The 25,897-nt window shown below is 32.2% G+C and overlaps 1 protein-coding gene across 2 annotated transcripts; it reads right to left on the reverse strand.

The window, feature by feature from the left end:
• Window positions 1-1,004: 1,004 nt before the first annotated feature.
• Window positions 1,005-24,779, reverse strand: PPDK (pyruvate orthophosphate dikinase). Of its 2 annotated transcripts, XM_078322897.1 has the most exons (20): window positions 24,430-24,779; window positions 23,710-23,993; window positions 9,303-9,359; window positions 8,070-8,303; window positions 7,847-7,984; window positions 5,383-5,545; window positions 4,923-5,287; window positions 4,649-4,828; window positions 4,384-4,521; window positions 4,126-4,290; window positions 3,103-3,264; window positions 2,908-2,997; window positions 2,679-2,817; window positions 2,389-2,566; window positions 2,169-2,298; window positions 1,952-2,080; window positions 1,722-1,859; window positions 1,556-1,633; window positions 1,380-1,471; window positions 1,005-1,290 (listed from the first exon to the last, which is right to left on the reverse strand). In XM_078322897.1, exons 2-20 carry the CDS (start codon window positions 23,953-23,955, stop codon window positions 1,242-1,244), a joined length of 2,871 nt encoding a protein of 956 aa, XP_078179023.1. In that variant the 5' UTR covers window positions 23,956-23,993; window positions 24,430-24,779; the 3' UTR covers window positions 1,005-1,241. The 2 variants fall into 2 exon arrangements, with proteins under 2 accessions (XP_078179023.1, XP_078179024.1); XM_078322898.1 differs by lacking the exon at window positions 8,070-8,303 and having other exon boundaries at window positions 24,430-24,625.
• Window positions 24,780-25,897: the final 1,118 nt, after the last annotated feature.

Consider the following 25,897-nt stretch of genomic DNA (forward strand, 5'->3'; position numbering starts at 1 on the left):
TTGTTCCAGCTTACTTTCTACCTTATTTACCAGAAAAGATCAGTCAACTACTTGCAATTTTTTATAGTGTAAGGGCAGTCCTAAATATTTAATAGGAAAATGTCATTCGTGACATCTAAATAAATGTTGAAGAGGTTGTGTATCATCTACATTTAACAAATACAATTCAGTCGAACTCTTATATTTATAATCACTTTTTAATAGCTTTCAATGATCTTATACAAAATAAATCGATAACTAAAAGTTTTGCATATAAACATACCTGTCAAATAGATAAAAACCAACGGTTGAATTTGCCGTTCGAATTGATGCGACAAATTATTAACAAAGGTTAAGCATGCAAACCTTTGTTAATAAGTTTAGGAATTTAATCTACTGTTATTCTGATTCCAATCATTCAACTTTGTTGACATTCTCGTATGGAAAACTTTGAATAGTTGAGATCAGAATAACATGAACCTGTTAGATTTATTTCCATAAGTTCAGGCTCCAATTAACTTTTACGCTATGGCCCATATGCTGGTCTCAATCTCAAACTCCACAGGATCAAATACATAGTTTGGGCCTTTTGGGTCCATCTTCTGATCCTTTGTCTTAACATAGGCCATGCTATTTTTATTTTATTCCACAGAACAATAAAATACAACGAGGTGTGCAAAAATAGTTGACTCAGCTGTGTGACTGGGTCCCAAGTGTCAACTCCTTAAAATAGGTCCCAGTTTTTTTTTTTTTTTTAGTATGAATTTGAAGTCTTAGTTATAGAATTGTCTCTTGTAAGTCAATTTATAACGTTTTGTTCAAAGGAGTGACTCACCAATGGTATAGAATCAATTGGAGAGTCCCAAACACTAATTTAAGTGTCAATCAATTTTCCAATGATAAACACTTTCAGATCAAACACAATCCAAGCCATCGAATCTTATTCCAAATGTACATGGACTCTCCGATTGTTCCAAATCAGATTCGAAACCTTTGGTCAAATGAAATCAAGCAAACAGCAATCAGAACCAAGCAACAAAACCAGCACAATTCACAAACTCATGTCTTTATTATACATAGCGAAGCGGCTTTCTCATGGAATGCCAGCAGAAAGTTGAACAAGACACGAAACCGTCAATTACATACAGGAAGAGTGCAATATTTCTCTCACATAACACGAGACTTATGAAACCAGAAGAGTAATTATTTTACTGCTAATCTTCCTTCCACTGGCATGCTAAATCATGCTCTAACCTGAGCAATCATTTTTGAACCACCACTTGAGCAGCAGCAAGCCTAGCAATTGGAACTCTGAAAAGAAAAATTGTAAATTCAATTAGATTGAACGCAGAATCACTCTCAAAATTTCAATATGCATTCAGAATCTAAGAGAGGCTAACCTGAAAGGAGAGCATGAAACATAGTTCAATCCAGACTTGGCGAAAAATGCAACCGAGGAAGGCTCACCACCATGCTCTCCGCAAATACCAATCTGGCAAAACGAAATAAGTTATAATAAATAAAGATAGTAACAATAATAGTTATGACTTGATTAGAATGCTAAATTATAACAAACCTTTAAATCAGGCCTAGTCTTGCGGCCCCTTTCGATGGCAATTTTCACCAGCTCACCAACACCCTTCTGATCTAGCACCTGTTTTTATTCAGGACAGGAGAAATTATTATTATGGGAACTGATAATCAATTATAAAAAAAAGAAATTAACAAGATAGAAGTTATACCTCAAAGGGATCATTTTGGAGAATTCCTTGTGCAATGTAGATTGGAAGGAATTTGCCGGCATCATCTCTACTGTAACCGAATGTCATCTGAGTAAGATCATTTGTCCCAAAGGAGAAGAACTCTGCATGCTCTGCTATCTGTCAAGAGGAGCACAAAGTAAATAAGAACAAAAACCACTTAAGGATTAGAATTTAACATAAATATATATTTCATTAGTGTTCTTTCTAACCTCATCAGCAACAAGGGCAGCCCTAGGAATTTCAATCATGGTCCCCACCTTGTAGGCGACCGAAGTGCCTGAAGCACTGAACACCTTCTCGGCCACCTTTCGTATCAGAGTCACTTGGTGTCCCAGTTCCTATTATTAGTAGGAAAATCTCAGTCAGAATGGAAATATTGCAAATTGTGAAGATAGGATTTTGATAGAAGTTGTGAACGGGACATGCCTGAGGTGTACCAACAAGAGGCACCATGATTTCTGGGAACACCTTAACACCTTGGTTGCTCATGGCAATTGCCGCCTCAAAGATTGCACGTGCTTGCATTTCAGTCAACTCGGGGTATGAAATTCCAAGCCTGTAATTATATCATTGTAAGAAGTATGAGAACCACATAACTTGTACTAGTTCCAAATAAAAGAACAAAGAAAATTGATGTAATTCTGACCGGCAGCCACGGAAACCAAGCATAGGGTTCACTTCAGAAAGCTTCTCAACTCTGGCAAAGACTTCCTCCTCAGCTGCGCCTGTTTCGGAAGCCATGTCACGGACTATATCCTCAATGTTGCCTTCTGGCAAGAACTCATGCAGCGGTGGGTCGAGCAACCTAATTGTAACAGGAAGGCCTAAACACAAAAGAACAAAAGAAAAACATATCATCAACTTTTTTTTCTTCAAATTACATTTTGATAAGTTAAAAGAGTCAATAATGAACTGAGAAAAAGGGAGAGCAGGTACCGTCCATAGCACGGAAAATGCCTTCGAAGTCCGATCTCTGGTACGGCAAGAGACGGTCAAGGGCCTTTTGCCTCTGTTCTACAGTTGAAGACATGATCATCTGTCTCACAGCCTTAATCCTCTCGTCAGATGCAAAGAACTGAGATGCAACCATGTGTTAGAGAAACAATTACCACATTGTCCTTCTTTCCCTCTTCTAGTAAATTTAAAAAAAAAAAAAAAAAATTACCATGTGTTCTGTCCTGCAAAGACCAATTCCTTCAGCACCATTGTTTCTTGCAGCCAATGCATCCTCTGGAGTGTCCGCATTAGCCATCACCTAATAATGCCAAAAGTACGCAAGTTAGATGTGAAGTGACACCCTAAAGAGTTCAAACTTTGTTAAATCTCTTTCTATTAGCAAAGCATTTGTGAGAGATTTGACCTTAATTTGCCTAACTTCATCAACCCAAGGCATGAATGTGCTCAAGTCACCGCTAAGAGCGGGTGGAGCTAGCGGTTGCTTGCCCAGGATGACTTCTCCAGTTGAACCATTAAGTGAGATCCATTCAGCTTCATGGATTATCTTGTCCCCAATTATCACTACCTGAAATATCAAAATTCAAAATAATTAAACAAACAAAATACAGAAACGAATTCTTGATGCTTTTAAATGCAGTTTTGATGTGGTATCCGGAAGGCCACTGCATACCGCATATGTAGCATGTAGCCACATATGCGGATTTTAATGAGGACTTATATATGCGGATTTTTTCATTAAATATTTAACATTTTATATGCATATTAAAATAAAACAGTTTAATATTTGATATATCTAAGGTTTTTGTGAGGATTAGATAAAACAGTTTAATATTTTTAGCCTGATAACCAGTAGATATAATCTGTATTATTATTCACGTCAGTTTGTTTAATATTTGATACGTTTAATATTTGATACATTTTCACGAGTAGCCCAACAAGCAGCCCTGGTTAATATTTGATTAATATTTGATACATCTAAAGGCCCAACAAGAAGCCCATAGTTTTTTCCTGTAGAATTAATTCGAATACCCAGCGCCAATCAATTCGAATCCCAATCCCCAGAGCTCATCGCCTATAAAAAAAGCTGAGGCGGCTGTGGATTTGACTGGACCGGTAAGGGACTCAGATAATGGGTTCTGGATTTGGGTCCACGGACTCAGATAATGAATTCTTTATATTTTTGGGTCTGGTAATGGATTTTGAATATTTTTGAATCCGTTTTCAAAATGGACCCGCATATGCAGTCCGGATAGGAATTTTTTATGCGGCAGCTGACTGCAAACGCCTATGCGACCGCATAGGCTGCATTTAAAACACCGGTAGCAAGTCAATCCTGATTCATCCAAAACATCTGCAAGTTTAACACTTTAACACCTAACCAGCCGATCAAATCAAGTGATCAATTATATAAAGCCACTCAAATAACCTTTTCGGCATCATTAACAAGGATATCGGAGCAGCCAGCGACACAGCACTTGCCCCACCCACGTGCCACAACAGCAGCATGAGAGGTCATGCCACCTCTTGCCGTCAGAATACCAGCAGCGGCGTGCATGCCACCAACATCCTCTGGGCTGGTCTCAGTCCTTACCTAAGTTGAAAGAAAACGCAACAAACAATTTGGTTAAATTGCATATTTTAATTTGTTTTTACTTAGCCTATTTTTTCTCTGCAGTAAACTCACCAAAATGACAGTCTTTCCTTGTGCATGCCATGTCTCGGCATCCTCAGCAGTGAACACAACTTGACCGACTGCAGCTCCAGGAGAAGCAGGCAAGCCAGTGGCAACCACCTTGTCCTTGTATGCCTTTGGGCTTTCAAACTGAAGTAATCAAGTAATCAGGAAAAAGCATAGTCAGTATAAACAAATACTTTTTTAGAAGTTGAACAAATTCATACACTCCAAATGAATGCTTAAACTAAAAAGGCAAATATTAATTTAATTATACCTGGGGATGGAGAAGTTGGTCCAAATGTCCAGGATCAACCATCTTGATAGCAGTACGGGTATCAACGATGCCCTCTGAGACCAAATCTACCGCTATCTTGACAGCCGCTTTGCCGGTACGCTTCCCCGTTCTGCACTGAAGCATCCAGAGTCTGTTCTCTTGCACAGTGAATTCAATATCCTACAATCACAAGAAATAAAAAACCACTGAAGCAATTTTATAGAATAGAAAATACAAACAAGGAGAAAAAAAATTGGAAGGCCATATTATATACCATCATGTCCTTGTAGTGGCTCTCTAGAATCTTGCAATTTTCAACAAGCTCTTGGTAAGCCTGAGGAAAGTAATCGTTCATGGTGTCAAGTTCCTGTGGGGTCCTAATGCCGGCAACCACATCCTCGCCCTGAGCATTTACGAGGAACTCACCATAGAGCTTCTTTTCACCGGTGCTTGGATTACGGGTGAAGAGCACACCAGTTCCCGAGGTGTTGCCCATGTTGCCAAACACCATACACTGCACATTTACCGCAGTGCCCTTTAGACCCGTGATCTTGTTTATGCTTCTGTACTTGTTTGCTCTGGGGCTGTCCCATGAATCAAACACCGCCAGCACAGCAAGGCTCAGCTGCTTCTTTAGGTCTGTGAATACAAAATCAATTTCATAGTAAACATATTCATAAATTGTAATAATTAAATTAAAATGTTTCTTGGATTGAAGGGAAATGTGAAATTACCAGTAGGGAAGGGTTCGCCTTTGGCCTTGGCATAGACCTCCTTGTACTGAACCACCAGCTCCTTGAGGTCGTCAGCTGTCAGGTCGGTGTCGTTCTTCACTCCTTTGATCGCCTTCATTTCTTCTAGCTTGTCACCAAAATGCTCATGAGGAATTCCCATCACCTGTGCCAGAATCAAGAGCTCCGTTTCTCAAAGATGTTCTAGTTCTTTTATAGTCTACAAATCTAATTGTAGTAGCTTCGAATCGGATGATACTTTGCAAAACTATCCTTGGCCGGGGCTGGTTCACCACACGCCATTCTCGGACCATCGGAGCCGCCCGAGCTGGTCCTTTCCAGTTCAAGGCCGCCATTGATCCGAGCGAGAAGACGGAGGGAAAAGAGTAACTGGCGCAGAAACGGAGGAAATAAAAATTGGATCCGACCCATAAGGCCGCATCCGCATGAACCAAATATTGGGTCAGGTCAAGATCAACCCGGCTCCTCTCCAATTGCACGAACAATTTGAAAATCCCTGAACCTTTAGAATTTCAACATGTGGAGAGTTCATTTATTGGTACGGCTGTACAAAATTGCTCGAACTCGCAAATCGCTCATAACTCGCTCGTTAATGGCTCGCTTTAACTCGCTCATTTACAACTCGAGTTGGCTGACTCATTTAATAAATAAGTTAAGTTTGAACTGAGTCCAACTCGCTCATTTATAACTCAACTTGTATATTAAGTTGTATGAAAAATTGTTAGATTCTAAGTTATTGTTTGCTTTGAGTTGACCTATTATTTGTGTGTTAAATTGTTTGTATTTAAATAAACTATTACTAGGTCATTTCAATTGTTTGTATATAGATAAACACATATTAGTATATAACAATACTAAGAACTTGACTGGTTAAATGAGTTGCGAGTCTAACTCGAGTTGCTCTACAGCTCATTATTACCATCCCAACTCGAGTTGACTCGCTCGTTTATTAAATGAGCCGAGTTCGAGTTGGGGGTAACTCGCTCAAATTCGGTTGAGTTCGAGTTGGGGATAACTCGCTCAAATTCGGCTCATTTACAGCCTAGATCGAACAGTACAAACGAAAAAAAGAGAAAAATAGGGCCTCTTTCTCACAGCTCCCATTATAAGGGTATATATTTGGATGGGAGCTAGAATAATTAGAATAGTGAATTTTGAAATTCGTAGATGAGAATAAAAAAAAAATAGTGATTTTTAGTAGAAAAAAATAGTATTTGGTATGTATCTTGGTGCCTTATAGACAAACAGTAGACTAAAATTCATCCTCAAATTAATTTCAGCATCCCTAGTGAGAAAAACAAATTTCATAATCTTAACGAATTATTTGTGTATTTCTTTTAAATTATTTTTGTTGAGCAACAAGATTTTTTTAATGAATTAAAATAAGATATGTTTTTCCTTCTATGACAGATTTTCTTATTCATTAAAGATTTTATGAATTTTACATATTTTCCGGTTTTTCTTGGAGAATTTGAAAGCTAATAAGCCAAGGGTACCGTTTTATACTTCTATGTATCTTTTTTTTTTTTTTGTAATTTGTTTTAACCATAGCTGGCTGAAAGAGCGCCACAATAATTAATTTCAAATTATGTAAAATTTAATTCAAATCCATATTTTTTTTTTTTACCAAACCTCAGTTGGACTATGCTCGACTCTTGCAACTTCTCATAGGTAAATATAGAACAAATTAACAGCCAATTAACCATGACTGGGTTGTATAAACAGATCCAATTATCTTGTTGTTCATCTTCAGTCAAGATTTCAAAAAAAAAAAAAAATTATACTGTTATTGCCACTAATTAAGCTAGAAGAGTTAGTTTGTTTTGACTGGCCTTGCTAGCAGAAAAAAAAATATTAAGAGCCTTAAAATATATGCAACTAATATTGAAACATATCTTTATTTGTGACCACGTCAGCTAAAGATAACCATATGGAACAACTTGTTGGTCCCTACATATCTAGTTGTTTTGTTATCTCAATTATAGAAAGTGGAACAAGAAATTACACAATGACACAATCCCATAATTTGAAATATATGCATGTCACTGTCAAGAAAATCATACCTATTTATGGCGCAACAGATTGTTTGCAAAAAGAGGAAAAAAAAAATAGAAATGCTAGATGCAGAGCCCATTAACTCTCAAATGACATCCCCGCAACAGGTTTAGCATTATATAATTAAGAACACTAGGCGTGTGGTGGCCATTGAGCAACTCACAAAACAATTCATATAATTGTGTCCTCTAAACTTTGTTCTTATGTGGAAAAGCACATGCCGGCCTCTTGGAGTATTTAGAGTCAAATGTTAAATTTGTCCCACTTAAAATAACTAATAATTAGGAATGAAGCAGCACCGAAACAATTTTAGTAGACACAGACACACGTACTCCTTACTCCTAATTAATTAGAGTCAAATTGGCATTAACAAAGAAAAAAAAAAACTAACCACGTTGCCAAACATGTCAATGAAGCGGCGGTAGGAGTCATAAGCGAAGCGTTCACCGCTCTTTTTAGCGAGGCCAGCCACCACTTCGTCATTCAGCCCCAAATTTAGCACGGTGTCCATCATTCCGGGCATTGACACCTGTATTAATTATTAAAATTGAGACCAAATAACCTATATATATTAGAAAGTGGTGATTTTAGTTGGGGTTTTAGAAGTACTGTACCGCAGCACCAGATCGAACAGAGACAAGCAGGGGCTTCTCGGGATCCCCGAGACATGCCCCCATATCCTTCTGTACCCAGTCAAGGCCTTCCATTATTTCATCCCAGAGGCCTGATGGCATCTTGTGACCGCTTTCCTGGTACTGCTGGCATGCCTCGGTTGACACAGTAAAGCCCGGTGGAACTGACAGGCCAATGCTTGACATCTCTGCTAGGTTTGCACCCTTGCCTCCAAGCTGAATATATATTTTCAATATTAATTTGTTCAATTCGCTAACTTTGCAAATTAATACTATTATTACATATCTCCGGTGCACCAATTAAATTTAGACTTAACATATACTGTGCAAGTTAGTCATGTTAAAATTGGAATTATTGAAGGGTCCTAGGTACAGGTCTCATGTGCTGACCTAAAAATTTGGAAACAAAAAACAAAAACAAACCAATATTGTTGTTTTGGCCTGAATTTGAGACTAATTCACTTTTACAATAAGGAAAAAAAATTGGGAGGTGATTAATACCTACCGAGGAAGCAAACAAAATTGATGGTTCGTACAATAAACATCCTCATGCACTTTATTTTGTTTGTTTTTGTCATTATTTGGTCCAAAAGGAGAGGTAACGGCCTTTATTTAAGGGAAGTTACACTTTTCCTTACATGAAAAGAATCGTTTTGCACAATTTTTGTTCAAAAGTCAAAACTCTACCAAAAAAGACTAGAGGTACTCTCTGTTCTCTAATGAGATGCCATCACAATACCAACTTCTTTTAAAAAAATTCTAATTAAATTCAGCACTGATTTATTACCATCTGAATTTGGTTTTAGTAGCTCTTTATAAAAAAAAAATGTTGCATATGTACTGATTAAACATCACAAGATGACAACTAATACTCTATATAAATCTATATATAGTATTGGGTCAAGCCGAGAAATTCTCTCAATCAATATACAGTACCAAATTTGAGCAACTAATTTCTTTTTTTGAAGTTCGCTGACGAAAATCAACCAACAAATATACACATAAAACAGAACAAAAACCACCTGCATGCATGCCAATTAACATGATCACCGATACTTTTTTTTTCTTTTTAGGAGATGATCACCAATAATAACATGCATGCATGGAGAATTTTGAATTGATCACATAATTGAACTAACATCTATATGATAATAAAAAAATAAATAAAAAAATTGAAAGAAAAAAGAAAGGTAGAGATCAATGAAATTAACATACCAGTTCCTTCATGGCTTTGTTGCCCTCGGTCTTGTTCTTGCCAAAGGTGAAGACCCTCTGTAAGCCAACAACAGGAGCAGGAGGAGCCATTAGTGCTATCTTGCTTGCTCTTTACAATCAATTAAAACGAAGCCAACTCTTTAAAGCATAAAACGACTCTTAATTTGTAATCTCCCACTCTCTCTCTCTCTCTCTCTCTCTCACTCTAAAAGGTAAGGAGGTAATTGATGGATGTTGAGTGCAGTTAGAGCTCAGGGTTTGTGTATTTATAGCTAGGGGAGGATACATATAGGAGAAGTCGCTGTTAAAAAATTATAAAGAAAAAAAGAAAAGGTTGATCAAGTCAAGAAGGGGAGAGCGTAGGCCGTAGGCTAAGACGTGGCGAGGTTTACGATATGATCAGGATAAAACTCTGGTGCACACGCACTTGCACGTGATGTGTTGTTTGGTCACTTTGATACGATGCTCTGTTTTTTTTTTTGGTTCTGCTAGTGCCGCTACCTAGTATTAATTTCTGAATCCGCGTCACTCAGGTACCTGGATTCGCTGAACTGTCGTCAGACCGTTTAATAGATGTTAATCAGGTTTTGTAGGCCTGCGGTGTAATTGTGATGGATATGGGATTTATTTTTAGATTGGATGAGCTATTATCTCATCTGTTTTAATTAAGATTTGTGTGTCTCCGCTTTAATATTTATATGTATTTGTGTTAATATTTGTATGAACAGGTATGTAGTAGATATACGGATTTAAAGTGGATCGGACGATTCTAGAGTCCATCGGACATACTCCGTTCTCGGTTTGTATAGTTAGCTCTTCTAAATAGAGAGAAAAATATTAAACTTGCTAATGGTATGGTTATTTTTAATATAGAAAGAGTTATTGTAATTTAATATTATAATTAATATTTTCATTCGTGATTTTAGTTTTGAAATTTTAGATTACTTTTTTGTGAATATCAATATATAATTAAGGGTTTTTTTTTTTAAAAATAATAGCCATCCCGTGTAAATTTAATTTATTAACACTCATTCGAAATAATTTGATTCAATTATGTTTTAAATCTAAATTTTCCATTTTGCGCTTTCTGCTTTGGCAGTTGGCACTATAAATTCTAGATCAGTGGCAGAGAAGGTAAATTGAAAGAAAATTGTACTTTTTATTCTAATTCTTGTTTACCGTTTCATTAGTACTCCTCTCCAGTCCTTTTTATCTTGTTTCTTAATTCGTACTTAATAATTTCGTTTGGAATATTTTAGAAATGGAGAAGAGGGGAGTGATTATTTGTTCGCTTCTTAGGAAGACAGAAGACGTAGACGGGGTGAAAACAGCAGCAGCTGCGGATTTGATTGGATCGCACTACCGCAGTCATACCGGGCTATTGGGTCTTATCCAGCTGTTCTTTTTTTCAAAAAAATCTAGACCGACTATTTTTGTATTATTCGTGTAATAATTATACAGATATATGTTTATAAAAAAATTATCTAGTTCAATATTTTTCATAGTTACCCGGATATAGACCATCCGAATAATTATGTGTATAATTGTGCTTCCCTTATGTGCATATTTAAGTCATATATCTAATATTTGTACATGTATGCAGGGACGGAGTCAGACTTTCAAACTATGAGAGTCAGATGTGAATAAAAGTCAATCATATAAAATTTTTATGTTGTGTATGGGAGTCAATTTTGCACTACCCTTAGTATTTTATTCCAAATTATATAAAAAATTAAGTATAATTATAAAAAAAATTGAAATAAATGAGGGTCAGTTGACCCCATTCACTTAACTTCAATCCGCCACTACATGCATGTAGTATAAAAAGAGATTATTTGACCTACTGTATTTTATTAACCTTCACCATCTTCAAACTTTTAGTTTAAATTATAAATCCAATATTATAAACTTATCTTTATTATTCACTTATTATTATATCGACAAAAATAATGAGATTTGATGCATGTTTTATTATATATCAAGTGACTTGAAATTGTGATCCAAGTTGAATGGGCGTTGATGTATCATCAAACAATACTAAATTGTATTAAGTTGTTCCAACCTAGTTTTTTAGAAGAAAAAAATTGTATGAAATTTATTAGACTATTTGTATGCCCATTACCAATTTAACCATACATATACAAAAAAAATTATATTCTATTTTATTTGAATTTTCATAAAAAAAATCATCAAATTTGTTAAAATAATGATTGTCAAGTGATCCCTCCTAGTCCTATTTGTGTATAGAGTTAGGCTGGGGTGCTATGGATAGCATAGTGACCTCTATGCTACGGCTCAATATTCGAGTTTTCAAAATCCAAACGGTCGATCCGAACCATTCATCTTATTCTCCATATTAATATCTGCTTGGAGACCAAATTTTATAATTTTCTGAATTTTTTTACTATTTATTAAGCCACTTTGAAAATCGCTAATCCAACAGTTTTACTGTTTTGTGCAGCCACCGTTGGATCAACAATTTTGTAAAATACTTAATAAATAGTAAAACAATTCCGAAAAATGTAAAATTTGGTCTCCAAGCAGATATTAATATGGAGAATAAGATGAACGGTTCGGATCGACTGTTTGAATTTTGAAAACTCGAATATTGAGCCGTAGCATAGAGGCCACTATGCTATCCATAGCACCCCAGCCTAACTCTTGTGTATATATATATGTATGAATACATGTTGTATATCACTGTCTAACTCATTTTTGCAACTAAAACAGAGATTATAATTAAACATAATTAGGAAAACAAATGAAATTTCTGTGCTTTATAAACAAATGAAAATTGATAGATAATCTATATGACATGAGCTATCACTTATTAGTAATCTCCGAAAGGGGAAAAATTTAACAATTAACCTCATAATCTGATTATAAAATTATATTGCAAAAATGCCAATGAATTACGGAATTCATTCTGTATTAAGGGGAAATATTGCAGGAGCTAATTAACATGTTATCAAATTTGTATAAAAAGGAATACAAGTATATATATACAGTTTTTAGACAGTTATATTAATGAAATTTAATTAGAAGCTCTTGGTAGTAAATAAAACTCTGGAATTAGCTTGCTAAAGAGTCCACTTCAATATATATTGTCTGGATATAAATTAATGCAAAATTAATTTCTTGAATCTCCTGGCAATAAATGAGTTTTGGTAGCTTTTGAGAAGTCCACTTGAACGAGAGAGGAAATAAAAAAAAAAATCATTTGATCTTGTTTCTATATTTTTTCTCATTTAGTAAATATAATTGATATGTCCAAAATATAATTAAATTCTTAAAATTAACACAACTTTCTGTGTTCCTTCTCAATAATTCCAGAGCTACTTATTGTCGGCAGCCAACCATGAGCTTGTGAAAATATCTTTAACATTTAAAAATAACAATCTATTTTCTTTGAAAATAACTATGAGCCTGTGAAAGTAGTCATTGCGGACTTTAATTTTTGGCTGGAATTTCACGTATACTCCTCAAAAACTTAAAATTACATAGCTTTTCCTCTAAAGTTTTATAATATCAAATTTAACCTTCTAAATTTCAATAATTCACATATTAACTCATTTTATTGTCTTTCCAATTAAAACTCATCATAAATTTATAAAATACTCATTGTACCATTTATAAAAAAAATATAGTTTATTTAAGAAAAATGTTAGTCTTCTAATTAGTCGATTTTCAAGAGCAAATGGTTAATTTGTCTACTTTTAATGTATACACAGTGACATTTGAGTATACATGTGTGCGTTAGAACTAAAACAAAATTTTTTTATAAACCATAATTAAAAAAAAAAAAGATTTTTATGAAACCAACATGATTATTTTTTTTTTTTACAAAAATCATAAGAACCGAAATGCCATTTCGGTCTCCATTTTTTTTGGACCGAAATGACATTTTGTTCCCAGCTGTTTTCACAGATTTCGAAAAACACGATGAAAAGTTGTAAAAATATGCGGGACCGAAATGCCATTTCAGTTCAATCCTTATGATTTTTGTAAACAAAAAAAAAAGTAATCATATTGGTTTCATAAAAATCTTTTTTCTAATTATGGTTTATAAAAAAAAATTCTAGATAAACAATCCAGAAACCAACCAATTAGAACACTAATATTTTTTTAATTTGGTACGTTTTTTTTATATTTTAATAAGGAGTAAATGATTATTATAAATTTAAAAGTGATTTTTAATTGAAAAGGCAATAAAATTGGTAAGTTTGTGAGTTTTTGAAATTTATAAGGGTAAATATGATATTATGAACTTTAGGGCGGTAATTCTTAATTTCGAAATTTTTGAAGGGTATAGATGAAATTCCCCCTTAATTTGGAATTATGGGATGGATGGAGATGGAGCGACACGTAGGAAGGAGGCAACATGAGTCAGACGGACAGTTGTCGCAACTACGCTGGGATCAGCTTGATTTTATCCTTATATGGGCCCCACACTCTTTTGGACCTATCTTCAAAACTGCGTGCTGTTCGTCTCCCACCAGTTTTCCGTCTTTTCCTAACGGCGTTAAAGCCAGAGACGGCGTCGGTAACTCATAACCCGGATCCGCTACTAAAATACGACCATTAATATTTGAATATTGAAAATTATTTTTAGAGGTTTAATATTTTGTGATGCATGTACCATATATATAGATATAATTTATCAAACAAATACTCAGTGATGTTATCAAATAAAATGAATAAGGTTCAAAAATTTAAGCGTGGAATACAGATATAAATCACAACTTTCATTAATATTCGTAAAATCTGCAAATAATGTCAATATTGGATAAAATTATTTTGAATATTATTCAAATTATTTTATTTGCTTGTAGAGATCTGAAAATAAATAATGTAAATATTATTTTTTAAATTATGTTACTATAGTTCCAAAGTAAATTAAGTAATTAACTCTTTGGTGCTCTGAGTCTGAGCTATTGACTTTTGGACCCACATTGCGTGAAGAAAAATATTATTCTATTCAAGAAACGGCTCTGGCAAGTAAATTATTCTTGTCATTATATGGCCGTTTATTCATCTTCAGATGAATGAGAATAGAAAAATAAACTTGTGATTCATTTAATTTAATGTGACAATTTCGATAATATTTATTATTAGTTCTAAAAAAATTTATAAAAAAAAATTGTTTCATAAATAGCTTGGGTATTTGATATAATTTGAGTCTCATTTCATATTTAATGTTTTATCAAAAATCTAAACATAAAATATACAAGTCAAAACACTATTAAATGCTTGGTAAAAAAAAAAAATCAGCTTTTTACATAGTATTTGATTCACAACTTTGAGAAAGTAATAAAAATTTTGAAAGAAAAACTATTGAATTGTTTATGAAATATTAAATATAAGAGCATCTACATCCGTGAAATTCAAAGCAAATTGTATACAGCTGTCTTGTATTGATTCAATTTTAATTTCTTAGAAATGCTTTGGACTCCATGCTTGTATTGATTCAATTTTAATTTCGCTCTAGTTACCAATCAATCAAAGAAAGAAAGAAAATCTTGCATGGCTTCGAACAACCAATAGAAATAAATAGCAATTGATTTCTTAATAAGCAAATGGAGCGAAAAATTATTAAATTAAAAATTATTCTGTAACTCAGATTAAAAATTAGAAAGTGACACCGATAATTTAGTAATTACCATGGAGGTGACAATTTTTATTAAACCTGATCCTAGAGTATCTAGGCAGACACAACCATAAAATTAAAAAAAAGAAGAGTAAAACTAGGGTCTTCTTAAGCTCACCAAAGTGTTTGGTGAACTTAACTCCAAAACTCATTAAATTGGTTTCAAATGACGAATTCGAATCGTTGAAACCCGCCTATCTTACGAGTGATGCTTCTACATGTGAAAATTTTAAACATTCGAATTAATTTAGTATAAAGTCAAGCGGTCAAAAAAAGTTCAAAAAATGAATGCGCTAAAATTAATTTATTAACCTTCTAATTTTGACTGATTGACTTTATACTAAATTAATTCGAATATTTAAAATTTTCACATGTAGATGCATCATTCATAAGATAGACGAATTCCAACGATTCGGATTTATAATTTAAAACCGATTTGATGAATTTTAAAGTTAAGCTCACCAATTACTTTGGTGAGCTTAAGAACACCCTACTTCTACTCAATAAAAAATAACATCTATATAACACCAACTTTCACCGGATTTAATGGCCCGGCTCATCTTTGATAGTGACATTTTAACACAAGGTCCCTCTATTAAAGTATTTTATACTATTAGACAAACTCTAGAAGGAAAAATGATTTCGTCTCCTTTTTTTTACTCTTAAATAAGATATAATAATTAATTAAATGGAGCTTTTCAGCATGACCAACTTGGAGGCAAGATCCAACATGTAACTTTATAATGGTCATTTCCTTGCAATAAATTTCCATCTCAAAGAACTTTTTTTTGATAAAAAAAAACATACATATATATCTCTTTTTTTTTAATTACAAAACTATTTCGATGCTATGAGCAAAACTAGAGTGTGATGTGCTCACCAAGAGAGATTGGTGAGCACACCTTCAAATGGCTATCAGATTGATTCCGAACTACAAATCCAAACCGTTGAAATCCAAGTACTTCGTGAGAGATGCATGTACATAAAATATTTTAAAGTTTCGAATTCATTAAGTACATAGTCAAGCGGTCAAAACAATGATGAAAAATCAATACATAAAACATTTTAAAAAACAATTTATAAAATATTTATTGTTTTGACCGCTTGATCATGTGTTAAATGAATTCAAAACTTTAAAATTTTTGCATGTACATGCATCACTCACGAAGTACTTGGATTTCAACGATTTAGATTCGTAGTTCGGAGTCAATCCGATAGTCATTTTGGAGATGTGCTCTCCAATCCCTCTTGGTGAGCACATCACACCCTAGTTTTTCTCCGATGCTATTGCATTCAAGAGATAACGCTTAGAAAAGTGCATCCAAACAGTACTTCTGAACGCATATTTTTAGAAACAAATAATAATTTGCTATCCTTTGAAAACAGGGTTATATATGTTATAGCACAAAAAGGTGAGGATAAACAAGAAAATATCCATCTCAAGTGCCCAATACAAGTATCAAGTATTTTATTCCACACGTCCCAAGAGAGAATCTCAAGAAAACGAGCCAATTGCATTTGGATGGTTTACTACAAAAATAACCATTAATGGCAGACCTATATGTAATTATTGATTAAGAATGATAAGCCTAGGACAAAAAAAAAATGTCAAGCTTGTGGTAGATTGCTACTTAAATATTCTTTTGGCAATGACTAGAGCAAAATAATATAATTGCAAATAGCACCTACTTATTAAGAAATTACATGTTCTTTATATTATCCATCCTATGAAACTTTTGATTCGCAACACCTACATGTATATGGAATTTCTATCCTCTGCATTAACTCAAAAGGAAATCTTTTGAGTTAATGAATATTGATCATTCTATCTGCTCTAAGATTTGTGCAGACTAAATCCTCACTACTATTAAAGGGCTCTATATATCATAAGCAGTGATCGGATTGACTCTGTTTAAAATCAGACGATTGAGATTCATTGACTCAAAAGATTCATTTTTGAGTTAATGCATACCATGTATATGGACGAAGTGTGAATACTATTAGAATGACACAAAATATATTATAAACTAAATCGTAGTTAATCATCCTCATTATAATTCTTTATATAAAAATATATAGTTTTATTAGAGGTTAATAATTTTGAAAGTACAAAACTATATTTTCTTAATACTATTATGAGCCATTTTGAGTTTGACTGTGAAGAATTCAAATCAGCCGTTACGAATCTCAAAATTATTCGCTATCTATTAATATGTCCAGTGACTTTTTAAATTTGTCCGATTCTTACAATTAATTTGATTTTGGACAAGCTTAAAATTTAAACTATTTCAGAAATACAGAGCATCTAAATGGCAAAAGTTTGTTTAGTATTGGGTTGCATGTGGTTCTCATGGCCGTATCTGGTTACATGTCATGTCGTGTGCCTCTACATGTACAAATTTAGAGTACTTTTTGTCGTCAATTTTGAACTAGGCATGTGTTGTATGTTACTTCTGAGAAAGAAAAAAACATCACGGGCACAGAAAAAATAAATAAATTCCTACCTTACCAGGGCTTTCCGTTTTGCAGCCGTGGTATTGTAAGGATGAAATTTTAGGCGTAGAATTTAATTATAAGATGATTTGTGTGATATTATGATTAAGATCATGTGCAGAGTCAAATTTTTTAACTATGAGGTCATACGTGAATGAGAATCAATCATATAAAATTTTTATACTGTAAATAGATGTCAGTTTTACTGTATTCGTAACATTTTGATTTAAATAATTTATAAAATCACATATACATACATAAATTTTGAAAATAAATAGGGTCAATTGACCCCCATTTGGTGTTACTACCTCTGTCCTTGATTAAGATAATAATAAAAATGCTTGGACTAAATTATTTTTTATAACGGTTCTTAAGATGAGATGAAAAAATGAACAGAGACACTCAGTTTTGAGTAGTAAAAGTTGTTCCCTGAATAAGAACTAATATTTGATCTAATGACAAAGACACATAGTTTCTGATGTAAGAAGTCATGAATTTGAAATCTAGATAAAAAAAAATTTTATTATAACAATAAAAATATTAAATAATTGAATAATTTGACTTTGACTTCCAATATTTACAAAAAATAAATTATTCACTAAACAGACTATGGAATATATATATATTATCCATTTGTCAGACAAAAAAAAAGACCATGCAAAAGCAAGGGATTGAGTAAATAGGGAAGATAATGCACCTCAATTAAAAATTAACACTTACATTCTTTATTTATTTATTTTTTTTATAAATAAGTATTTATACTTTTTAGCCTTTCTTATAAAATAATATTACTCTATAGTAATTTATCAACAATCTTAATTTTCTAATTCCCCTAGTGTTAAAGTATTAGCTAAGATCAGTAAAGAAACATCTGTTTTACCAAACTAAGTTCCATACTAGGAGATCTTAATTAATAACACAATTAGAAAAAAAATTGTTGTTCGGAATGTAAATGTTCATTTGTCATAAGAAAAAAGAAAAAAAAAACTGATATAAATTTGAACAAATATAAACTATTTTTTTTCTTTGAGTATGATTTGAGAACTCAAGTTCTTAAATTATTTCTAATACTGAATTTCCAACATGTAATCTTCCAGAAAAAAAAAATAACGGTATTTTAATCATTGGGCTTTCTGTATAAACTTTTTTCTCTTCATTTTTTAAGTACACTGAATAAGTGAGTGGTAGATACTCAAGCCAACTATTCTTTTTTATTTTATTCTAAGAAATGCTAATGGCACTTTTCTTGAGATTTTCATTTGTACAGACAAAAAGCATTAAGTTAATTAAACTATAGAACTCTCTTTTGTTTTTAAGTTTCTACTTTATTGCTGACATAATCCAAAATAACATAATAACATGTTGCTATTTTGATTCCTCAAATTGTCACAATATTTTTTGTCAACTAACACTCAATTACTTTGTACAAGTAAAAGTATAAGTGGAGCAATATGCAATTACTTTTCCTAGTGTCATATTAATTTTTTGGATTTATTTAGGTCCATTTGTTAAGTGGTTATGGTATCTTATTGAATCTTATTGAAATCAATGGCAATGTTATACCTATTACCTATAAAAAAAAACTACGAAAAAGGGCAATAATTAATGTAGCCATAATAGCTATAAAAACCAGTCTTTAATTTAGTGAGCAAAAGACGCTAATATTAGTGTAGAATGTCACATGTTCAAAATTCTAATAAGAAGTTTGTTATAAATATTAAAATTTGAAAAACTAAATGTCCATTTTTCTTTAAAGTATTAATCTCTGTGTACGAAAATATTTATACTTATTAAGGTGGATATTTTTTACATAAATAATTGTCTCTCTAACCAAATCTCAAACTACATGAGGTGGCTATACACGTTTTTAGAGGTGTGATTTTTTTTCTTCATTCAATCTCGTCCACATTTCTAACAATCTATGAGGAATTTTGTGAATCTAAAATTACGAACGTCTTCTACGTATTTATATCTCGTCGTGCAAGTATTTATACCTATACTTGCAAGTACTTTTTACATATGACATTGACTGACATATGAAAGTATTAATATCAAGTATTACAAATATTTATACTTATGCACTGGAGTATTTATACCTATGTGGTCAACTATTTTGGTTAGAGAAATGTTAACGCATGGACGATTGTTGATGCGGGGTCCCCACTATTTCATTTGATGAAGGTTGATGCGGGAACCATTGAGGGCTAGAAAAGGAGTGGTCATATCAAGACGAGTGTGTCAACTGGAAAAGGAGAACCATATAATTAGTGATGACCATTGTATAATTTTTCTTTAATGAAAGTGAGGGGATAAATGGAGGCATAGAGGTGTGATGATGATTATAATTATTCTTATTAATTAATGATAGGAAAAGGCATTTCTCATATCTCAACTAAAACTTCAGAAATAAGGTATAGAAAACACTCTTTTTCCAGTGAAATATGCTTAAAGTCTTATCTTTGTCAAGATGTATAAAACTTGGCATTGCTTTTAAAGTGCATTGAACTGACATCACATATATAAAACTTTTTATCTTTTTAGAAACGGATTAAAAAGGCCATTAAATGTGTTATAGTCATTGTAGTCATTTTGTGGAAAATGTTTTTCTCACCTATGTGATTATAAATTATTGGTCCACTTACAGAGCACATGTAATTAATTAGTAAAAACATTACAAATACGCAATGGACTAAATCTTGAATTAACCTAGTAACTTCCAGAGGATCATGATATTTCCGACTCTTTCTCTCTCTCTCTCTCACTTTTTTAATGAAAAAAATTAGTCATGTTATATCACGTCATATGTGTCGATTACAAGATATGTAGAAATAAAATTAGAAAATATTAATAACAGAGGCTAAAATTTTAAAATACAGAATATGTAATGGGTGGAAATTAAATTCAGATTCTTTACGGTTACAAAATAAGTTCTAGTTTCTAGTGACATGACTTGCATGTCGCGTGACGTGACAGTGCTCCACTATTTTAGTCACGTCACGTCATGTCTTGTAAATTAATTCGGTCACGTCATGTCACATGTTACATAATCAATTTTTTCAACATTATTTTTTAATTATTATTTATTTTGTAATAGTTGTTTAGTATGTTTTGTTTTTATTTTCCTTAAACTAAGTGAAAATTTGAAAACAATAATTTGCTCAATCAGTCACGTCACATTTTATCATGTTATGTGTGATAACAACGTAACCACACATAACGCGACTATTCACGGGTTACGGATATGACTGCCTTCTATTATTTTAATTGCAATATATTACATAAAAATAAATTTTAATCACATTAAATTTTTCATTCTCTGTCTAGAAACAATACAGAAGTAAAAAGAAAAATAAAAAAGAATCACATGAGCACGACTATACCAATTATTCCTATATATATAGTAAAAAAGGTTTCCCGTGACAAATCAAGTTGTTACTTTACAATTTGCCTCACAACAAGCCTACCCATTTGCAGTTGATTCTCTGTATTTGTCCCCCAAATCTAGAATTAAGGCAGATACTAGCTAATTTCAAATTATCTCGTCGCTTTCTATGATTGAGATTCTATCATTGATTCCTTTCAAACTTGGGACACATTGTTTTCATGCAATACCACTTAAGATTTGGCTTATCTTGTTTGCCAATGAAAACGAGATCATAATTTTTTTAACACGCACTTGAAAATTAAAAAAAGTTGGATGTTTGGTTAGGTTTGCTTTGTGGTTGATTTGTAAACATCACCACGTATAACTCAATGATTGCATGTTTGGCAGTGATTCAAATTGCATTTTTTATTTTTATCAAGGTTCTAACTAGCGATTATCGCGTTATAGTGGAAAGACTAAAAAAAAACTATTGCAAATAGCGTAATTATAACGAAAGCTATCATACATAGTGTTGTTTTTTTAATTATATTTTATATTTCTACTAATTATCAACATTATCTAAAGTCTCATAAATCAATAAGTAACACAAAACTAATTAAGAAATTATAATATTCATATTGAACAAGTACAAAATCCAAATTGCTATTTAAAATATTCCTAATAATATCATAAACTATTTATCATTTTTCATTCAAAGCATCATGGCATAAATTCTATTTTTTATTATTAAAAAAAACACAAGCATCATGGAATATATTATCTATTTTTTTCTTTTAAAAGCAAAATTAATCTGGACCTTGAAAATTAATCTTTAAAATAATTTTTCAGTTTAAACCTTTAAATAAAAACCTATGTAGCATAGCGTACGCTATATAATGTAACGTGTAGCGCAAATAGCGGACTGCTATTACCGCTATAGCGGTCGTAGCTGAAATAACACACTTTTATCCTATAGCTCAGCGTTTAAGATCCTAAAACGCTATAGCGCCGCTATTGCGTCGTTGTAGCGCGCTATTTAGAACACTGATTTTTATGAATAATATTATGATGAATAACACAAAATACATGAAAAATAGAATAATGTTGTAATTAGATTTTTCAAGTAAGTGCATTGGAAATCAATTTTTTGATCCATGTCTCCTACTTTTCTTGAAGCAAAACGTTTAAGAAAATTTGGAGTAGGTATGTCAACAAAATCCGTTTATACAATTTGCACCGTATTTTAATACGGTGTGGACGGAAAAAATATATTTTTACATTATTATAATGGATATAATTATGGGTAAAGAATTAGTTGGTTTATTGAATAAGAGCTATTTAATATTCTTACCATGTAAATACTAAATAAATAAATATAAAAAATATATAATAATGTTTAATAATTTATTTAATTGTATAATATTTACAATTACGAAGAGATGATTTAAGCAATATTTATGTATTTTTATTTAATTAATTAATAATTTATATGTATTTTAAATAACAAAATCAAGGAATAAATATTTTTTTATTGTACTTTACAGTGTTATAAATAGCGCGCTATAGCGACGCAATAGCGGCCCTATAGCATTTTTGGACCTTGAATGCTACGCTATGGGATAAAAGAGCGTTATTTCAGCTACGACCGCTATAGCGATAATAGTTGTCCGCTATCTGCGCTACACGCTATGCTACCTAGGCTTCTATATAAATGCCCAAACTGAAAGCTAATTTTATAGATCAATTTTTTCAAGGTCCAGATTGATTTTGTTTTTAAATAAAAAAAAAAAAATATATATATATATATATATATATATAGTTTATTCCATGATGCCTAATTTTTTTTTACTAGAAAAAAAAACATATTTTATGCCATGATACTTAAATTATTTTGAATGGAAAAAAGATAGATAATTTATGATATTATTAGATATATTTTGAATAGTAATTTAGACTTTGTACTGGTTCAATATAAATATTATAATTCCTTAATCAATTGTGTGTTACTTATTGCTCTATGAGACTTTAGATAATGTTGATAATTTGTAGAAATATAAAATATAATTTTTTAAACAAAAAATACTTTGTATGATGGCTTTCGCTATAGCTACACTATTCACAATAGCTTTTTTTTAGCCTTTCCGCTATGACGCGATAATCGCTATTTAAAACCTTGGTACTTTATGATATTTTATATATGTTCTATTTAAAATAATATATATTTACATATTATTTGAGTTACATGATATAAATTATAATTTTATTTAATAATTATATAATATTCAACCTTTTTTTAACGTTAACATGTTATGATAGAATTTGAATAAGACGAATGATTAAAATAAAATGTGGATAAATCTATAATTTATAATGAATATACTGTGTATAGTGTATACGGAAGTATCTCTATCGAACCCGTATCGTACCGTATTGACCGTCACCTCTAAGTTGGAGCAAATACGCACATATTCGTTTAGGCCTAACCATTCTAAGCCCAATAAAAAGTGTATATCTAGCCCATGGGCCTTTTTGTACAAAACACAACGGCGGAGAAAAGGAATCGAACGGTCCAGAAGGGCAGGGGCTACTGGTACTAGCAAAGCTTGAAGTAAATATTTTAACAGAGCAGTTTAAACTTCATGCAGAGCACAAATCATTTGCATCACTGTTTTAATTCTATAGTCCGTAAGCTGCACGAAGCCAAAACTACACTGTTAAAATATTTACCTCAAAGCTTGTTAAGTGATTATTTACTTTATTGTTCCTATGTTTTGCACACATTATATATTCACATATCCAACTCTGTGGTTATGATATTTCCTCTCTGTTTTACTCAAATGTGGGAAAAGAAAGAGCAAACAAAACTTGCTAGAAATAACTGCCAAGGAGAATTTCTCATGTACCTTTTTGGTGGTTACTGGCATTGGTGTAGCAACAGCTTTAAGAGCAGAGCTGCTTCGGCTTTGGGAAGTCTCGAATCCACTCTGATCATGCCTCATTGCTCGAACTCGACATGAGCCAAGACACCGAAATAGGCGCCCTTTCTTTCTTCGAAGCCTAATGTTTTCCTCCAAATATGGATTGATCTCTTTCGTCACGATTGTTTTCTTGTAGACGCCATGCATAGCACGCATGCATACTTGCTCCATCGCTGCTTGTGATTTAATTTTTCCCCTCTTTGTTCCTCCTAAACACATTCAATGTTCATACTTATATCGGCTTTTTTGAACATATTATTATCATCAATCGATCTTATACGTTTTACCATAATACCGATATAAGAACAATCAATTATGATACGACTGAATTACTACTATTGTCCCTGTACTTAGTATTAATAGTAGTTCTATAGAATAATTAAGTAGTTATAGAAAGAAAGAAAAAATATAATTGTTACACTGATCGTATTATTGAACAACAGATGATCTCTCTTTTCTAATTTACACCAGCTCCCCTCTTTAAACTTACAACAAATTTGATTAATTCCCTAATCAATACAAGATCACGGTATACCGAATGCATCTTGTTCAAACAAACAAAAAAATATATATTTCATATAAATTTTTTCATCTAGTTAAAGATCATTTGAAGAAATTCTTTTATGTGGAATGCAGAAACCGTACCTTTCAAGGATCAAGAAGCAAGGAAGGAAGCTCCAAATCTATGAAAATTTGAAAATTTGAAAATTTGAAAATTTTTTTTGTTCTCTCTTTTTAGTCTTTCGTTGATCTCAGCACTAGCATGAAGGCCAAAGGCCTCCAGCCCCGAAAACAAGGACCAACCAAAATACTTGGTGCAAGATAATTGGAAATGTGTTAAATATTATCCTCACTTTCACTAATTTGCCCCTGAAGTTTGGAGAAGTTACAGATACTCCGACACTTCGTTTTCAGACGGATTCATGGTCATAGGATGATAGGAGGAAGCTTCAGTACTTGTAGCCAAGAAAATAAATGTTCAATAAATTTTTTTGGCGCCACTGATACTACTGATTTCTGAACTTTCTGTGATTCTTATTTGAGGCTTGTAAAGGAAGCTAACCTCAGATCCACAAATATACAACAAATTATATTATATATATAATGTACATATAGTTTTGGGAATCATCTAGTGATTGAGACAATATTTTTGTGTAAGAAGTCATATGTTTGATATTTGAATAGAAGATCTCTTGTAAATATTAATTTAAAAACTTCACCTTTAATCTTTCTCAAAATTAAAGAAATGTAAAACTTCTTGAAATAAGACCTCATTTAGATAATATGACATTATGTTGTATGATCTCATATATATATATATATATATATATATATATATATATATATGCATGGTGTGTTTTTTTCTTTGAAAGTATTTGTTGATATTGTTATTAAAGAGCTAATGTTTATCAGTTTTTATTATTTTGATACTTTTTTTTTTAAAATCACATTATATACTCTGAGAGTATTTTGTCAAGAAATTCAAATTCTTTTAATGCTCTGACTTCTGTTCTAAATTTGATTTCTAACATACATATTCCATATTATATGAGGAATACATATTCTATTTTTAACCTGACCTATTCGATTTGATCATGTTTGGTTGTGGAGTAAGGGGTGAATTAAACTCCTTACTCCACACTTAATTCATCAAATAAGGAGTAAAATTGATGGAGTAAGTGGGAGTAAGATTTGAATTAATCCGGTTTAGTTTATTCCACTTAGAGAGATGGTTTAACTTACTCCACCTTAACTTGAAGTAAGCAATTTACTCGGAATTAAAGCTACACCACAACCAAACATGACCTTCGTTTTTATCCGAAATGAGTTTAATTTACAGTTGATGGTTGTCTGATCTGATGTGATGCGGGTCAGGTCTGATCATGACCCGTTAATTTGACTCAACTTATTAATATATTTTTTTTATATTAAAAGGTATTATATTAAATTAGATAGGGTGTTATCCAGAAGGGTCCCGTCCGTTAGGGATCTAGGAAAGTAACACGTGGAAATGTTCCAAATTAGAAAAAGGAAGAAAGGGACCCCTCTATGAATTATATTATCTTTTTTTATCTTAGACCTTTCAAATTTTATAAATACAAATTGGATCCTT

The sequence above is a fragment of the Carex rostrata genome, chromosome 21, assembly GCF_964058835.1.
Source record: "Carex rostrata chromosome 21, lpCarRost1.2, whole genome shotgun sequence".
NCBI lineage: Eukaryota > Viridiplantae > Streptophyta > Magnoliopsida > Poales > Cyperaceae > Carex > Carex rostrata.